Source organism: Thermobia domestica, chromosome 1 (assembly GCF_964235325.1).
Source record: "Thermobia domestica chromosome 1, izTheDome1.hap1.1, whole genome shotgun sequence".
Taxonomy (NCBI): domain Eukaryota; kingdom Metazoa; phylum Arthropoda; class Insecta; order Zygentoma; family Lepismatidae; genus Thermobia; species Thermobia domestica.
This window is the reverse complement of record NC_137454.1, coordinates 146161564-146178248: the sequence shown is the minus strand read 5'-3', so window position 1 is coordinate 146178248 and position 16685 is coordinate 146161564. Positions and strand designations below refer to the sequence as shown.

The window sequence follows — 16685 nt, the reverse complement described above, 5'->3', positions numbered from 1 at the left end:
TGTGTCGCCGCCATGGTGGGCATGATTTGCATTACGTTGTTACGCAACAACGAAGCTACGAAAACGCGACCGACTATTGATTTGGGATCCAAACCCTACTTACGTTTGTCTTCAAGATAGCCTATTTTTTATCAGAGTTCAAACTTTGCGGGAACACTAACTAACAGGAAAGCACTCTAGTCATAAAACTATAAGTAAGTGCTCCACTATCTTGTTCAAAGGCAAGTCTTGTTCCTATTAGCTGAAAGTCACCCATAATTTAATTATAGAGATGGTAGATTTCGCTTTTTCTTACTGTGTGGTTCTCTAGGATAAACACCTGCAATGAAACTTTTGTAAAACCATATATGTATTATTGCGGGACAAAACCCTCCCTTTTATGGACACGGACAATATTTTCCTCTTTACGTTTCAGTAACCTTTTCATAGCGGACAGCAATTATTGTACCATCTATAGTTCTATATTTACCATAGAAAATACTTTCCACGATTTGAAAATAAATCCGTGATGCATGCAGGAAACAAATAATCCCTTCTGCATAAAATGTCTGTCGTAATTCAATGACCTGGTGAACAACCACACAGAGAGGAAAAAATCCTTGAGTTTTACGTCCCACGGTTATACCGGCTAGGCTAAAGGAGACGGTGATGATGAGAAATGAATGAAATGGTGGAATGAAGTAAGTGGGAGGAAACGAGAGAACCCCGAGAAAACCCACGCACACGGTGTTTGTCTACCACAAAGTTCACTTGGCAGGAGCCGGGATCGAACCCGAAACCTCATGCACCAGAGGTGAATACTCTACCACTGAGCCACCGCGACCCCAACCCCACAGAAATTATTCTTTACTCTATTTGCAATAAATTTTCAGTATTCAATAATAATAATAATAATAATAATAATAATAATAATAATAATAATAATAATAATAATAATCTGATAACAGACACACACATATTCCGTTATATTTTAGAACAGATTCAAAGGCTGATCCGTTTCCACTCGAACAGCCTGCACTCTGCAACACTTGTCAAACTGGATTCCACAGCAACAAAACTATTCTCAGCTATGTGTATCAGATTGAATGTGTTGCAGTGGGCAAAATGCCCCCAAAAGAAGTCACCTCTGGGAAAGGTACGTCATGGCTCTTCCACACAAATTTTATCATTTCCTGCATAGTAATCATCAGAATAATGGTTTTGAGGAAGGATGGACCACTGTTAGTGTTATAATTAAACGTTACGCAAAATATCCTCCTTCACAACCCACACGAACACCAAAGATAGCCTCAGTGAAACTCACAAGTCCTGTGCTTAAGAAGATCCGGGATATGGTGGTCTGTGAAAATCTATTACTACAGTGTTATGGTCACATAAGTCCAATCAACAGTAAATCGTGCAGTCCACCACATAGTGAGCCTGCAAACAGTCCGCAAGTCCAAGTGCATGCGTAAACACCACGACATATCATGGAGCACGGACAGAAGGCTACATGAGCGCCACCTAGCTGGACCGATGGAAATTTGCTGTAACGATGGACAATGGATTTACCCGATTGTTGAAAAGTTTGGGCCATCACTTACAGAGGTGTTCATGAAAAAAGAAAGAAAAAACGTGTAACTTTGTGCGTCCATCCAAAGAAAATTTCTCGAAAGGTTATCACTCTGGTACAGTCAATATAATAAATAACTGCAAACATTTCACAATGTGGTTCAAGAACATAAGAGATAATGAAATTTCAAGTCAAATTCATGACGGAAATGGCTGATGAAACAAACGCTTCAAAATCTGTGGTCAACAGATTGACGTTTCATCGTCAAGTGCGCGAAACAGTTACTGCCATTTCGGAGATTTTTTATGCTTTGTATAGTAAATTGAGTAATCAAAAATGATTACGACGCTTATAGCAAGTGCGATACCACGGTACAAATGGAACTTAACCAGCGACTGATATGTTTCGTCTTCATCAAAGTGTGCCTCAGACCATGTCATCACCATATTTGAGAATGAAGTGGTGATATTGTCCATATCAGCCATAAAAACACAAAAATTTGTCAAGCATTTGCTTAGCATAGAGCTAGAACCTTTTGTCATTATTTCCCCACTTAATTGGTAACACTATTATTTACTACACGGTATCAGTTTGTTCTGCCCGCTGATTGTTCTGGGCACACTTCCAACCTTCGTTGGTATTAGATACCGAGATGTAATTACGTCACAGAACCTCTTCATGATTCCTCTGTGTGTGTATATATAAAAGCAAAGATATTTTGGCAGTATATGCTACGACACAAACAACACACGGAGTCAGAAAGTTTGAGACACCTGCATCAAAAAACAAACTAAACAAGATCTCTTTCCTGTATATCCTCGATTAATGGATATATATAATTGTTCAATTGCCCTTTTCTGTAAAATGAGAAAATTATATAAAATAATATACTCTTTCTACTTACCTTAAGTGCTTGTTTCGAGAGTGTCTGCTTCGAGAAAGAGTGCATTCATCTAAATAACTAACGCAGATCTCTTCTCCAGGTGCTATGTTCCTTGTCGCATACATAACCAACTGGAAATTGCTGTGTGGAAAACTGGGCACAGCATTTGGCACACAACTATGATTGCAAGCACTCTGCAGTGGATAAAGTGCCGAACCTTCGTTATTAAGAAAGGTTCCAACCTCTGAAAAAAGTATATCATTATTTAGATCATAGAACGATCAAGATAAGTTGATTGTCCGGACTAACCTTCAGTACAACTTAATAAAATTCAACAAGTACAGTGAAACACTAGATATAAGCTAGACTAATCTGTCCTTTAAAAGACACATTCGACTCAAAAATGTGAATCTTCAAAATGCGGAAACTGAATAAAGTCTTATTGTATTATTTCCTCCTGTTTAAAATAAACCAAATTTGATATTGAAGTGTTTCGGACTTAGACAATTTAATCCTGGTTAACTGGTAACGATGCATTCATTTTTTTATTTTTTTAACGTATTGTGAAAAGATGTAGAGATGCAGTTCATCTTAAAATACATGAATACTTTTGTGCAATAGAAGACAGCACCATACAGAACGCGTAGTTCCTAACTGCAAATGGCGACATTCAGTATGCGAGAACAGTGTGATCATCCGTTTTTTCCACCTGCGTGGTGTGGCACCACCAATATTCATCGACAACTCAATGAGACATGTAGTGAGTTGTAATGGGTATGAAAACAATACGTTTGGAGTGAAGAAGTTTTAAAGGTCAAATGTCAAATAAAGGACAAGAAGTCAAGCAGTCTCGACCACGGACAAGCCGAACCGAAAACATATTTACGCAAGTGCAGAAAATTGTTATGGAGGACTGTCGATTAAGTTTGCGTGATATCGCCTCTAGACTTAGCATTCCCATGGGAACTGCTGTGACAATCTTAATGAAAATGGATTCTCCAAATTCTGATTGTTGAACACAAGGCTGTGAGGGTCGCAATGTGTCAATCAGTATCAACACGTAATGACGCCATACATGATGTTTCGTAAATTGTTACAATGGATGAGGCATGGATAACGCTTTTCAAACTTAAACGAAACTGCAGTTGTCACAATAGAAACACGAAGACTTCCCTCCACTAACGAAATTTCGGATTAGCACCAATGCTCACAAAGGGTGGTGGCCATGTTTTGGAACAGCGAAGGCGCAATCCTTATTCTTTGTGTCCCAGAGGGAACCATACTGACACCTGCATCCCACGAACATATTTGGAAGACCATCACTGCAAGCAAAATAACCCTATAAGCCACCATGGCTCTCAGGATTTTCTTGTAGCAATAACTTTGAAGTGGTGTCTCATGTTTCCTACTTACAAAACCTCGCTCCTAGCTATTTTTGGCTGTTTTCAACAATGAGGAACATTCTCCGTGGATATTCATTTTTCAGTTGGACCGCTCTGGCATCAGTGATTGTCTAGTAGTAAAACAGCTCCCTTGAGATGCGTTTTTAAAGACAATGGAATCATGGCATCGACGTTACGAAAAGTGTATGTTTAATGGGAGACTGCGTTGAGAAGTGACACAAGTTTCAACTTCTGAGAAGACTAATTTTAAAATAAATAAAAAGTAGGAGACCTTAGAATTTAAACGCGCCTCGTACAATGTTCTCCATCTCTTTTTTACTGGAAGTTCAACCGAAACAATTGATAGAAGATATAATTCTAATAGAGAGTGGTGACGAAGGGGTGGCATTGAGCGTTTACAACGTCTTTCTGTATGACGTGCATTAATGTTTTTGTTTTTCAGGAACGATTTAATCAATTCTGGACCAAAATTACAACGCAGAGAATCGATGGCTACTTTGGCGGCCTGCCAAATTCAGTTGAAATCAGTCAATTTCAAAAATCGAAACAGCCTGGAAGTCATGTCCTGATGTATTCCTATAATTTAAATTACTCATGAGCAGGGTTGGCTGGTTTAAACCAAGGTGGTTTAAACCATGGTTTAAACCAAAAAACGAAAAATGTTCGTAAAAGTATAAGATTTGTAAAATCTTGATGAACACACATTTGTGGATTATCACGTTTCACTTCCGTATACTATTCGTATTATATTCAGACCTAAATTCCCCATTCATTACTCAAAAAGATCATGCTACAAAAGCAACTTTTTGATATAAGTTTATAAATGTTTGTTTTGTGATTTTTTGTAGTTGTTATTATTGTTATGTAATTGCAATCAAAGAGAAATTCTAAATATTGTTTCGTTTCAATGTTTACCATTGATAAAATACATCGAAATGCCGTAATTTGTGTGTGTGTGTGGAGGGGTCATACAGACCCCACGAGAGGCATTTAGTGAAATGAGAGGTATCTTTGGTATCTATTTTATGTATAAATGAGTCTGAGCCAAAGTGGATTCAAATTATTCGTATCTTTATTCACTTTTCTTACTAATATGCAAATTAAGTCGTATTTCTTTAATTTGGACCAATAAACGTCGTTGCTAACTAACTTGAACTAAATTAGTTCTTCTGTACTCCGTAGTACTTTGAAATTGTCCATATGTAATTCTGTATAATGGTTTCACTTGTGCAACTGTTTATCTTTTTGTCCTTCTGAAATGACTCTTGACAGTTATATTAAGAAGCATGTAAAGATCAGTACAACGTATTTTTATCAGGATCCCTTCGTGAGTGAGTCGGCAGACGTATCGTATTTGTGGCCAATTAGTCCTGGTTCCGAGTTTAAATTGAGGACAATTTCTCTCGGATGTAACTCGAGAAGCAGTTTTTATTCCGCTTTAAGCTTATGTGACCCCTTCCAGCATAGCCTGGCTGTTGCATAATAACATCAAGGCGAAACAAACTTATTTCTGTCCATATATGATATGAATATATAGAGCAAATTATTTAAACCAAATAAACCTGGTTTAAACCAAAAAAACCGGTTTTTTGTTTTTTTCAATAAAAAACATGGTTTTTGCCAACCCTGCTCATGAGCTAGCAAACGGAAATGCATGCGCCACGTCAAATTAGTAATTTACCGATTTGTATTTACGTTCTTTGTTACCAGCAAGATCTATAGTTTCAGGTGAGATATTAACCACTATAGTGCATTCGATGTTCTCCTACCGGAAATTGAGAATCGAACCCACAACCTCGTACACTAAAGATATCCTCTGTAGCTACTCTACTAGGGTGGAGCACTACGTTAAAGTAATACGTAATCAAGGACCATGCCCAACGGAAACTTGAAGAAAGAGAGAATGAGAAAAATGTACTGACTTCAATGAAAATGTAATGGCTATCTAAGCTTTGACAATGAACATTTACCTCTTTCCAGATCATCGTACAGCTTATCAATAAAGAGATCTAACTCTTGTTTCTCCTTCTCTGGCAGATCTAATGCTGACACGTTTTTCACCCAGTCGCCGATAGCAGTTGTCCCAACACCTTGACCATTTGTTCCTACAAGTGCTACCAGAGACTGAAAACCATCAGGAGTAAGCCACTAGGAATACAAAGAAGGAAACCAGGATGTGATTACATGCTGAATATTAATATACCCAGATCAAAATAAGAAACGAATCGACATTTAGAGGAAGACGTGTTATCCTATTTCTATACCCTGAATATTCTTCTGAAGCTCCATTTGAGTATGTATTTATAATTACCTTATTGTTATAGAGGGTAGTTTTAGCTAAAAGGTCTGCGCGGATGTGGATATCTGCGGTATCAGCATCATTATAGCCTCTTGGATATATTTTTAATTCCTGTGTGGACGGAGGATAAAAATGCGGATATTCCGAAAAGACAAGAATTTAGTGATCATTCTTTTAAATGATATTAATTATTTATATTTTGTAATAAAGTGTAATTACTCTTTCGAAACAAATATGCTACGTAGCGATTGTGTACAAAGATTAAAATATAAATATATATATATATGAAATAAATAAACGGAAAACTAAACTAGAGATCAAGAGCACGAAAGTAGGTTATCAACATTATTTTTCTTTTAACTAAACAAAAGCGAAAATTGTGGAGATGCTGTTTTCTTTCCTTGTTAAATATGGAATGAGATATGAAGGAAGAAAGATAGGAAAGAAAAGGTGAAAAAAAGGAAAAGGAAAAGGTGAAGTGGTGGTAAAGGTGTAAGGGGAAGATGCCAGTTGGACTAGAAAATCTACTCTTTATATTAATATCCTACTAAAATGATAAAATCATTGAAATTACACTATTAAACTAATGCAGTTCAAACTAAAACCAAAACATTCGTGGAATTGTGTTGTATGTATAAGACATTATTAGCGCATATGGAAATGAACGAAAATGTAACCAGTATTTGAACTCAATTGCACTGATGAGGTTCAAATGGAAACCAGAATATTAGTGAATTGTGTAATATGTAATGGGCAGTATTAGTGCATGTGTGTGGTAAGTTATTGTGGTACAGGTATGATACTGGATTAGAAGCCAAACAGTCCATTACACTAATGGAGTTCACGATCCAGGGCATCGGTGACTATGTAGATCAAGAAATCAATTTGGCAAAAGCCAATGTAGACAGTCTTGAAAATATTGATGTTACTGTGATGTTATTAGTGAAGTGTTTGATAATTATATAAATGATAAGTTATATAAGCAAGGGTGTGATTAAGGCTGGGCAGTTCCCCAAGGTGATTATTATGTGACAAAGTGGGGAAAAAAAGAGAGAGAGAGATAGAGAAAGTGTGCTGGATTGGAAGAAAGGAAAGGGGAAATTACTTGTGGATTCCTTGACTGATTTTTCTAATTAATCAATGGGAAGTTATGGATGTTTCTGCTGATTGAAGTCCAAATTAGGAAAGAAACTGCGAAAACTACATTCCTCGCTACGAAATATATCCGGCACTGAGATAAACAAATTTTGTGGCTTTACGTAGAAAGAAGGCGGAAACTACAGGTGTGCCGCTCCACGACTGTGGAAAGATGAATGAATTAACATAAGAGAAAGATGAAATCTTGCTTTATAAAAGCAGGGTTAATTATGTATTACAAAAAACTATAAATATGGGTCCCACGCCGCCGAGCAGGGAGTTGTTGTGTAATGTAGCTACTGATCACGATTCCAGCGAAGACTTCTCTTAGCAGTAAAACTCACAGTAGGCAATGTAGATCTTTGACTTAGTTATGTGGCAAGACTCATTGAGATTCTTTCAGTTCGTTTTAGCGATGACAGAGAAATGAGAAATCTCGGTAAAACTTCAGTGGAGAAGCCGAAGTTCTGTCTTCACTATAGCCGAGTGGTTCCCGTGTAACAATGGTCAAGCGCTAAGGAGTTTGATACTCGGATAATAGTTTAGCATTAGCCGGTGAACCATTGTATAATTTTTTCCCTCCCTCACGATTACACACATATTTCTGATGGAATACGAACTTCATAAGTTTATAAAAGTCAATTGAACATGAGTCGTTTTCTAACTATTAATAATAACTATCTAACTTAGTTTTGATTTCATTAGTTTGGTTTGAAAATTTATCTGTTTTTTTCTCTTTCTTATTTTTTAATTTTAGAATTTTCTTAGTTTTTCTGGGAAAATGAAAGAAAGCTAACAAGTAGATTCGCTCAGCGTTCATATACGCACAATGAGTTAACTTAGTTATCGGTGATAACTCACAAATCAAAACAAAGTGCTTCAAATAGCCAGGAGATTAAATTTCTAAATTAAATTTTGTAATTTCTGATTAAGGCAAGTCAGACAATAATGCATAACTCACAAGAAAGCATTGCAGAACTATGTGTATCAAATTCCAACAAAATTGTAATAAAATTGTTAAATTTAAATTCAGTCGTCCGAGTCTATTCAATCAAAATCATTTCATAAGCACCTAGTCCATGAAGGGGTTTACACAAGTATGTTCAGATAACATATGTTTTTCCTAGGTTCACCGAAGCGAGATTTCTGTGTTTCTGTAAGTTAAGGGAGAGACGCAAATCTAAGCACTATCGATCCCAGTCCTAAGAGGCTGGTTCCTGGTTCTGGAAATTAGCCAATGACTTGGTTGTAAATCAACAGACTATTGTGTTTCAACTTCGAATCAACCCAAAATCTAACAGATTGATGAGGACGCCTCAATGGCTCTTCCCCACCAATTCTTACATCACAACTGATAAGAGGCGCCGGCGTTTCACACGTCCCAGCATCTCTTATCATCTATTAACGGATGGAAGGAGCCTTACGCCCTTCCTCTTACGTGTTAAATAACTGCCAGAACATTTTTTTTTTTTTTTTTTTTTTTTGTTTTTAAAGGCAATAATAAATATGAAATGTTAATCTAAATTTATGGAGTTTTGGGTGAGGTGGTTTATTTTTCCTTCTTTTTTTTTTTCCACCTCGATTTTACATTTGAGATCTGAGCACTCCGAGTTAGGAAAAACAAAGAAAAACGATTTGATCTAAAATTAATTGAAAGGTATGTTATTTCACTGACAATTTTATTTTTGTTGTCAGAAATTTGAATCTGCGTGGTTCTTAAGTAGGTAGGTATATTTTTCATTATTTTTCTCTGTTTGCATTACTTTTATTACCTTTTATTTAGGGTAATTCACTTACAACAGGCAGATACAGCACTGAATATTTATCTTGAAATTTAATGATAATATATTAACGAAATTGCAAAGGTTATAGAACCTTTTTTTGAATTGTGATTGTCATAGAAGACGTAAGTTCTGTATTTATTATCTCATTATCTGCGAATGCGGATTGAGATGTTGCGGATAGATATACTACGGATGTGGATACAATTATATATATATATATATATATCAGCGCAGACCTCTAGTTATAGCGGACGCCTGAGTGGAATACTCTCAATGTAGCAACAGGGCAACACGTCTTCATCTAAATGTCAATTCGTTTCTTACTCTGCTCTGGGCATAAATAAGTATATCAGACCATGCATCTAGATAAACTTACCAACAAACAAACAAACAAACAAACAAATAATACACTATCATACCAACGAATGTGGGCTGCGACTTAAAAAATAACTAAGAAATATAAAAATAACAATTCAAAACCTCCAAATTCACCGAGAATATTAAATGTTGTTGCTATGATGTTCGTAAGAAAATGGTTCTAAATTTTCACTATATTATATCAATTTTGCATTACAATTGGCAAGACACAAAGGGCCTATTGATAATGGCTAAGCTTTTACATTCAAAACATTATTATTAGAAACAGATGTTAATACTATTTCTCCTTTGATTTCATTCAACAGCAGAGTTAATACAGTGTAAAATGAAATGAAATCTTTAAGTTTTACGTCCCACGGTTATGCCGGTTAGGCTAAAGGAGACGGTGATGATGAGAGATGAGTGAAATGGTGGAATGAAGAAAGTGGAAGGAAACGGAAGAACCCCGAGAAAACCCACGAGCACGGTGTTTGTCCACCACAAAATCCACACGGCGCGAGCCGGGATCGAACCCAGGACCCCAAGCACCGGAGGTGAACGCTCTACCACTGAGCCACCGCGCCCCCCTTAATACAGTGTAATTCTGCATATTTTCCTCTACGTTATTCAATTATTTTCACAACTTATTTAGAATGTTAATGAAATTTTTACACATACCAGAATATAAAGTGATTCTTGCTTCACTATTGTCATATCAGGTCCCCCTCCCCCTGAGTAATTCTACAGAAACGAGTTAATGGTGGACAGTGCGCCATCTACCCAATCAAAAGACACTTGATTTAAATACTTACGAGATGAACGTCCTGTGAATATAAAGCTTGGGCCATAAGAGAGCGAAGGAGTTCAAGTTGATCTGCGAACTGATCACCAAGTAATTTGTGAGCTATTTCCTCCTCTTCATTTACAGTTCGATGACAAAACTGTAAAATAAACAAATAAATAATAACTATACCGTCCAGTACAATATTAAAAGAATGCTGTATTTGTCTTTATGCCTTAACTACGACGAATGTATACGGAAAGGGGGACGAGTTAAAGCTGTTAAGATTTTCATCGTAGTTTCATTCTAATATTAATGAAAACATGTAATTTAATACGATTATACTAAATGACGATAATTAACCAGTCATCTGTGATGAAATACTTTGTGCAACTGATCAGCAGAAGAAGGAAAATCTTGCGAAAGTATATCTGATAAAAAGAAAAATAACACCGTATAAGTACGCAATTACAAGTGTGCTCAACGAAATCGAGACTTGATACAGGAAATTTATTGCACTAAAATATACATACTTCCCGAGTTACGTAAATTCATACTTTATATATATAGTAAATACTTCTAAATTATAGTTTTGAGAGCCATCTGAGTAAGGTACGAAATACTACTAATTTGGCAACGATGACCTTGTCATAAACTGTACGAAACATGCTAAGGTACGCTGTGCCTACATATCGTTCAGACTGCGGCCTACACGTATGTCCGGCAGGAAAAAAAACATGTAATTACGTTTTAGAAATAGTATTTATACAGAATATTCTGTAATCGAGATTTTGTATTGCAGTACTATTCTACAGAAAATTTTCCAATTTTTTCACATATTTGTTACAAATTTTAGACTGTGGTCAAAATTCGACTTACGCAAAGAGCCATGGAATGATCTACTAACGCACGTCAAGGACTGTCTCTAAATGTGAATAGAAAAAGTTAAAATATAGGAGCCAAGGAAGAAAACTACATAGTTCCAGTAAGAAAACTTTCATTAAACGAAAAACATATGTATGTGGTGAAAATAAATTTATTTGTAGTTTCAACTCATTCTTTCACGTCCAAGCTTTCGGTTCTACCCTGTAAACTTGATCACGAATGAGAATATAAGTAAAACCGTTCAGGATATATAAAAACAGCTGGACACACCAAGAAGAGCAATGAAAAACAGTTTTTTATGTACAGTCACTGAAGTTACACACATCAATTGTACGAGTGGCTTATTGCACAACAATGAAATCAGGTTTTATTCAGCGAGTGAGGTTGTTATTTTTCCCTTCTCACTGCACAGGAAAAATCTAAATGATATTCACGATTTCATATTCCAGTTAAACAAACACGTAAACAGTTTATATACATGGAAAGAAACAAACTAAAAGTTCTCTCTTCACGTATTAAAATGTTCAAGGTTCTACACAGTGCATTCAAGTTCTCTGATGGTTGCACTGATACTCGTGCGCGCACGTCAACCAGTGTCACAATAACTTGTACTACCAACGCATGATCCTTGATGAAAACCCATAAGAAATAACATAGGTGATACCTGGGAACTGTGATGACCAACGCAGCAGTTCTTTATCTGTTGGAATTGCACGACCAACAAAATGTTAAGGTAAGTCATCAAGGTGTCCTCAAACGTAAAGTTGGTAATGCAGTGGAACGGAAAGATGATGTCAGCGTTCTGTTCTTCGAGTTTTCTACCTAAACTATAGTTTGATCCACTGACCCTATTTCATCTATGGGTTATTCTTACGTTGGAGAACATTGGAATCTTCGTACGTCGAATCATTTTCTCTCATAGTCAGGTATTGAACCCTGTGCAAAGAACCATCCTACATTACCATGCCGTCAGCATATCCAGATACGAAGCGCCTCATAGTTTTCTTTTAAACAGATATTGTGTTCATTTTACAAAACTACATGTAGGATTATCAATATCCCAAATTATCATTATGTCAATTCACTTTCCCACAAATACTGAATGTTGCTTTGTCACTAGCACAGACTTTTCCCGAAAGCCGCCGCCTTCTATAAAGAACAGAAAGATGATCCAACTTTACGTATTTTCTCTTCAGAGCTTGCAGAAACTAAACTTGGTGCGGTTTCATTAACAGACGTTTTCACAGAACTTAGCATACAGTATTCTGTGGAACACAGTTCTCGGTTTACTCGATGTATGGACTTCTGACAACTCTTTCGAAGATTGTACGAACACGCTCCAATGTTTTTTTTTTTTTTTTTCCTATCAACGGACAGCATATCTATTTTCTTTTGCAACTGCAACTTCAGTGTCTTCAAATAGGAAACATAAATTGATCGCATCAGCTAAGCTTCTTCACTGAAAAATATGCTAATACATATAAGATATATAAATAAACGAATGAAACATAAAGGTATTAGATTTAATAATTAGCAGATTATTTCAAACAATTATCATAAAATGACCAGCGTAAAAAAAAGAAGAAGAAGAAGAAAGAAAGAAATAGTTTGTCTTAAGACACAAGGCTGGGAAAACCGGATTTATAAAAAAGAAAGTATTCATTATTCGATGGTACAAGTAACAATACTCAATCCTGCATAAGTATTACGTCTAAGAGACATATAAACACCAGAAAAATTCACCAAAGTGTTCGAAATGAAATGAAATCTATAATTTAACGTCCATTGTTATACTATTTAGGCTAAAGCAGAAGGATGTTAATGAAAGTGTGATTATGAAAACATGGCGGAATGTGGCAGGTAACGAGAGAATCTCGAAAAAAAAAAAAAATGACACGATGCTGCCTATCACAAACTTACATGGTCTGGAATCGAACCACGTACCCTTGCAGCAGAGGTGAGCGCTCTATCTGATGTCCGTCCGTGAAGGATTTCACTTTCAAATTAGTGAATTACGTCTGTAGTCCGTAGAATTACGTTAGTCAAATAAATAAATAAATAATGGATTTCCCACAGCTTCTTTCTTCACTTGATGAAAGTCTTCAAAGGGAAGAACATTGTATATTACACATCCCAAATAGCTTAAACAACTCATTGGTGTTTGCAGTGCTCAATTTCATCTTGTATATGCGCATTACATACTCAAAGATGAGTTGAATCACCCAACAGATCCATATCAATCGTATCTATTGTGGACATTCTAATGTGATTTGCGTTAACCATTTACAAATTTGCTGTTTTACTCTTAAAGATTTTTAGAAGCTATTTTGCTATCTTATATGTAGAATGCGCTGCTTTGACATGACAGCTCGCATTGCGAAATCCTGATCGTAAATTTTTGAGAGTGCATAAATGATGGGTAAGCATGGGAACATAACGGACTCCCCTAGTGCCTGTGTTAAAGCAATGGCTTGTTTTATCGGTGATTTTATTGATTTTTAGCATATGAAATGGAATCTTTACCTAAAGTCCGAAACTATATCCTCTGGGCAAAAGGAAAAGAATGATTAACAAAAGACAATTGTCATAAAAGAACTGGTGTAATGAAAGTGTTGGAGAAAACGGAAGACTTCCGAGAAAATTTACATGAGCTGCGTTAAAACCAGGGAACCCTCGTACCAAAGGTGAATATGTACTATTGAGCCACCGTTTTTAACTTTATATAGTAACTTTCTTGAACTCTTTGACCATTTTCTTCTATGTAAATGATCTGGCTAGGACGGAATGCTTGTTCCCTTGGTTTGCTTTAATATACCAGTTGTTTTGTTGAGTGATCACAGCAGCCTCCATTTACCAAACAAAAGAATGCACAGTCTTACTTTTTCCTTCTACGGTGACTGCACTGCTCTCTCCTCTTTTATATCCTAAACCGTTGCTTTCCACTCCCTATTTTTATCGTCTATGACCAAACTTCACGCTTCAAAGTACAAGGATTATTCACGAAATGAAGTTATAAGAAAATATGATGATTAGTGGGATGTGTACTCCTATTTCACTGGATTGTTTGCGTTTACTCTCTTATATACTGCACTTTGAGATATAACAAGATATTAAGATCTAACTACAAACTTGGAATGAACTATAATAATTTCTTCTTAGGATCAATCAGTATAGGAATATTTCTAACACCGACATAAACAGTGGTACAGTTTATTTTCGTACAGTTTGTCTCTTTCAGAGAAAGAGTAATGATAATAAACAACTATCAAATGTTCTTTTTTTTTAAAAAAAAAAAAAGAAAAAAATCACCTGCATAATTAAATTTAATGCTCCATCTTTATCTTCTGCTTGCTGTACCGTTGCTATCATTCTGGCTAACAACATAATACATGCAGTCTCGGGAGGATAATGCATCTGTCTGAAAAGAAAAGACAAGAAAACTGACGCCTGGACAAACAAATGAACAAAACAAAATTAACATTTCATTTTCTCATCTTATCACTAAATCTTTACACTGCTTTTCTTCCAACACGAACAAGAAAAAACGACAAATGCTTGTCATAAACTTATTTGTGCATTATTTTTGGTGTACTCGGCTCAGACAATTTAATCCTTTTTTATTTTAAAAGTCTGCTACCTTTAAACAAATAGTGTGAATAATCGTTGTACGTTCTTGCAACGGATGTATATCAGCAACGAGCAGACGAAGCTGCCAGTGGCCTTGGCAATCAAGTGCAGCCAATCATAGTCGTACTTGTGCTTACGTCACTATGGTAGGTGGAACTCACGTGAGCAGCGAGAACAAAGAGAAAACGCGAGAGGTAGCCATTATTAAGCAACAAGAGAGTTACAAGGGAGAGACTCACCTTCTCATCGCTGCTGAAACAACTCACATAAAATGTAATATTGAGCACATCCGTTTGTATTTTCATAATCTAAAAACATCTTTTGTTGTCATAATATTACCCTTTACTTGTAAAGACATGTAAGTATAGCGTTAATATTAAATATAATCTCCAATTTGTGTGTATCATTAGCGTTATTCTGACCCGAGAATTGCTGCCTCATGTTCGTTCGCTTTGTTCTGCATGGTACGGAATATATATTAACGATAGCAAATTATTGTTGTAAGTTGTTTTTTGAGATTAAATGATGCTGAAATTTTGTCCTATTCGTAAGTTTAAGGTTGTTATTTAAATTTTTGCCTATGTGTAGTTAGCTGTGAAAGAAGATATTCTTTTGTAATAACTTGTTTCGTCGTTAACGCTCGGATGAAAAGTTCGATTAATGACTATCTACTGTAATGTTTGGATTACCATCCTATGGTGTAAACATCACATGCTTTAGTATGTTTTTCGTATGTATACGTTCATCAATGTGATAAATACTTTATAATCAATTTCATACACAGTATATTAATGGAAATTTCCCGAAACAACATTAATAACATAATCATGTGTAAAATGTCAGTTTTAAAACTAATAACTTAATAAAATTATAAATCATGTAGTAATAAAATATGTCCTACCTTATTATATAGACTACTCAGTTTTTACAATCAAGAAACTGCAAAGCAAAAGAGGAAATTTTGTTTTGTTTATTCTTATTTGAACATATCAAAATTGACGAAATTATCATATAAAGTAAATTTAATCAAACTATTCTTGTTTACTACATAAATGGCAGACAAAATATGTAACTATTCATAATTCACTAACTATTCACATAAGAAACATAAAAATCTTAATTACTTCCAAGCTTCATTTAGCTGCTCCAGTGGATGTGTTGGATTAGGAATACGAGACCTAAGACACAGCGTTTTGTGATATTGATTCCACGCCTGCTCACGGCATTGACTGCTACAATACTTCACCTAGAAATAGTAACAAATTTAAATATTCATAACTGCACTACGGAAATTCAGGTTACAAATTTTATATGAGAAATGCAGAAAACAACCCATGTTTCTTACACTGTATCCTCTATAGCCACGGATTCAATGAAATTCAAAATGGGGCTAAGGTTGGTTGGTTTGAAACTTAACGTTCCTAAACTAACTAAACATGAACAGTTTTGTCGAAATCTTTCAACTCTTGAGTTTCATTGATTCGAGTCTATAGTGGACGAAAAAAATTGGTTGTTTCCTCCAATGACTGTGCAGGTGGCTAACATCTCCATCCATCCAACCACATATTCTCAATTCTGAGATCGGTGCTCAGTAATTCAGACTACATGGATTGCTGAACTATTGCTGAACTTAGACAATCCAATGACTATGTTAATGAACAGCTATACCGGTTGAATTAACAGGGCCTCTTAGAGAAGTTTAAGAACTTTTAAATTACGCGCGCTAACTGATGTGTATGAGGTCCCTGGTTCGATCCCAGCTCGCGTCAAGTGAACTTTGTGGTGGACAAACACCGTGTGCGTGGGTTTCCTCGGGGTTCTCCGTTTTCTCCCGCTTTCTTCATTCCATAATTTCACTCAATTCTCATTATCACCGTCTCCTTTATCCAGCATAACTGTGGGACGTAAAACTCAAAGATTTCATTTCATACTAAGAACTTGACTTTCTGCTAGGAAGCATTTAGTTTACTCTGTCGG

General features: G+C 35.9%; 1 protein-coding gene across 2 annotated transcripts in view; it reads right to left on the bottom strand.

Moving 5' to 3' along the window:
- Positions 1-16685, bottom strand: part of Smyd5 (SET and MYND domain containing, class 5) — a 50085-nt gene that overhangs the window by 14800 nt on the left and 18600 nt on the right. For both annotated transcript variants that reach the window (XM_081764016.1, XM_081764014.1), the window contains exons 5-9: positions 15833-15954; positions 14391-14499; positions 10228-10356; positions 5809-5986; positions 2457-2679 (exon numbers count right to left, since the gene is read on the bottom strand). In XM_081764016.1, coding sequence (XP_081620142.1) covers positions 2457-2679; positions 5809-5986; positions 10228-10356; positions 14391-14499; positions 15833-15954 — 761 coding nt within the window. The remainder of the gene's footprint in view (positions 1-2456; positions 2680-5808; positions 5987-10227; positions 10357-14390; positions 14500-15832; positions 15955-16685) is intronic.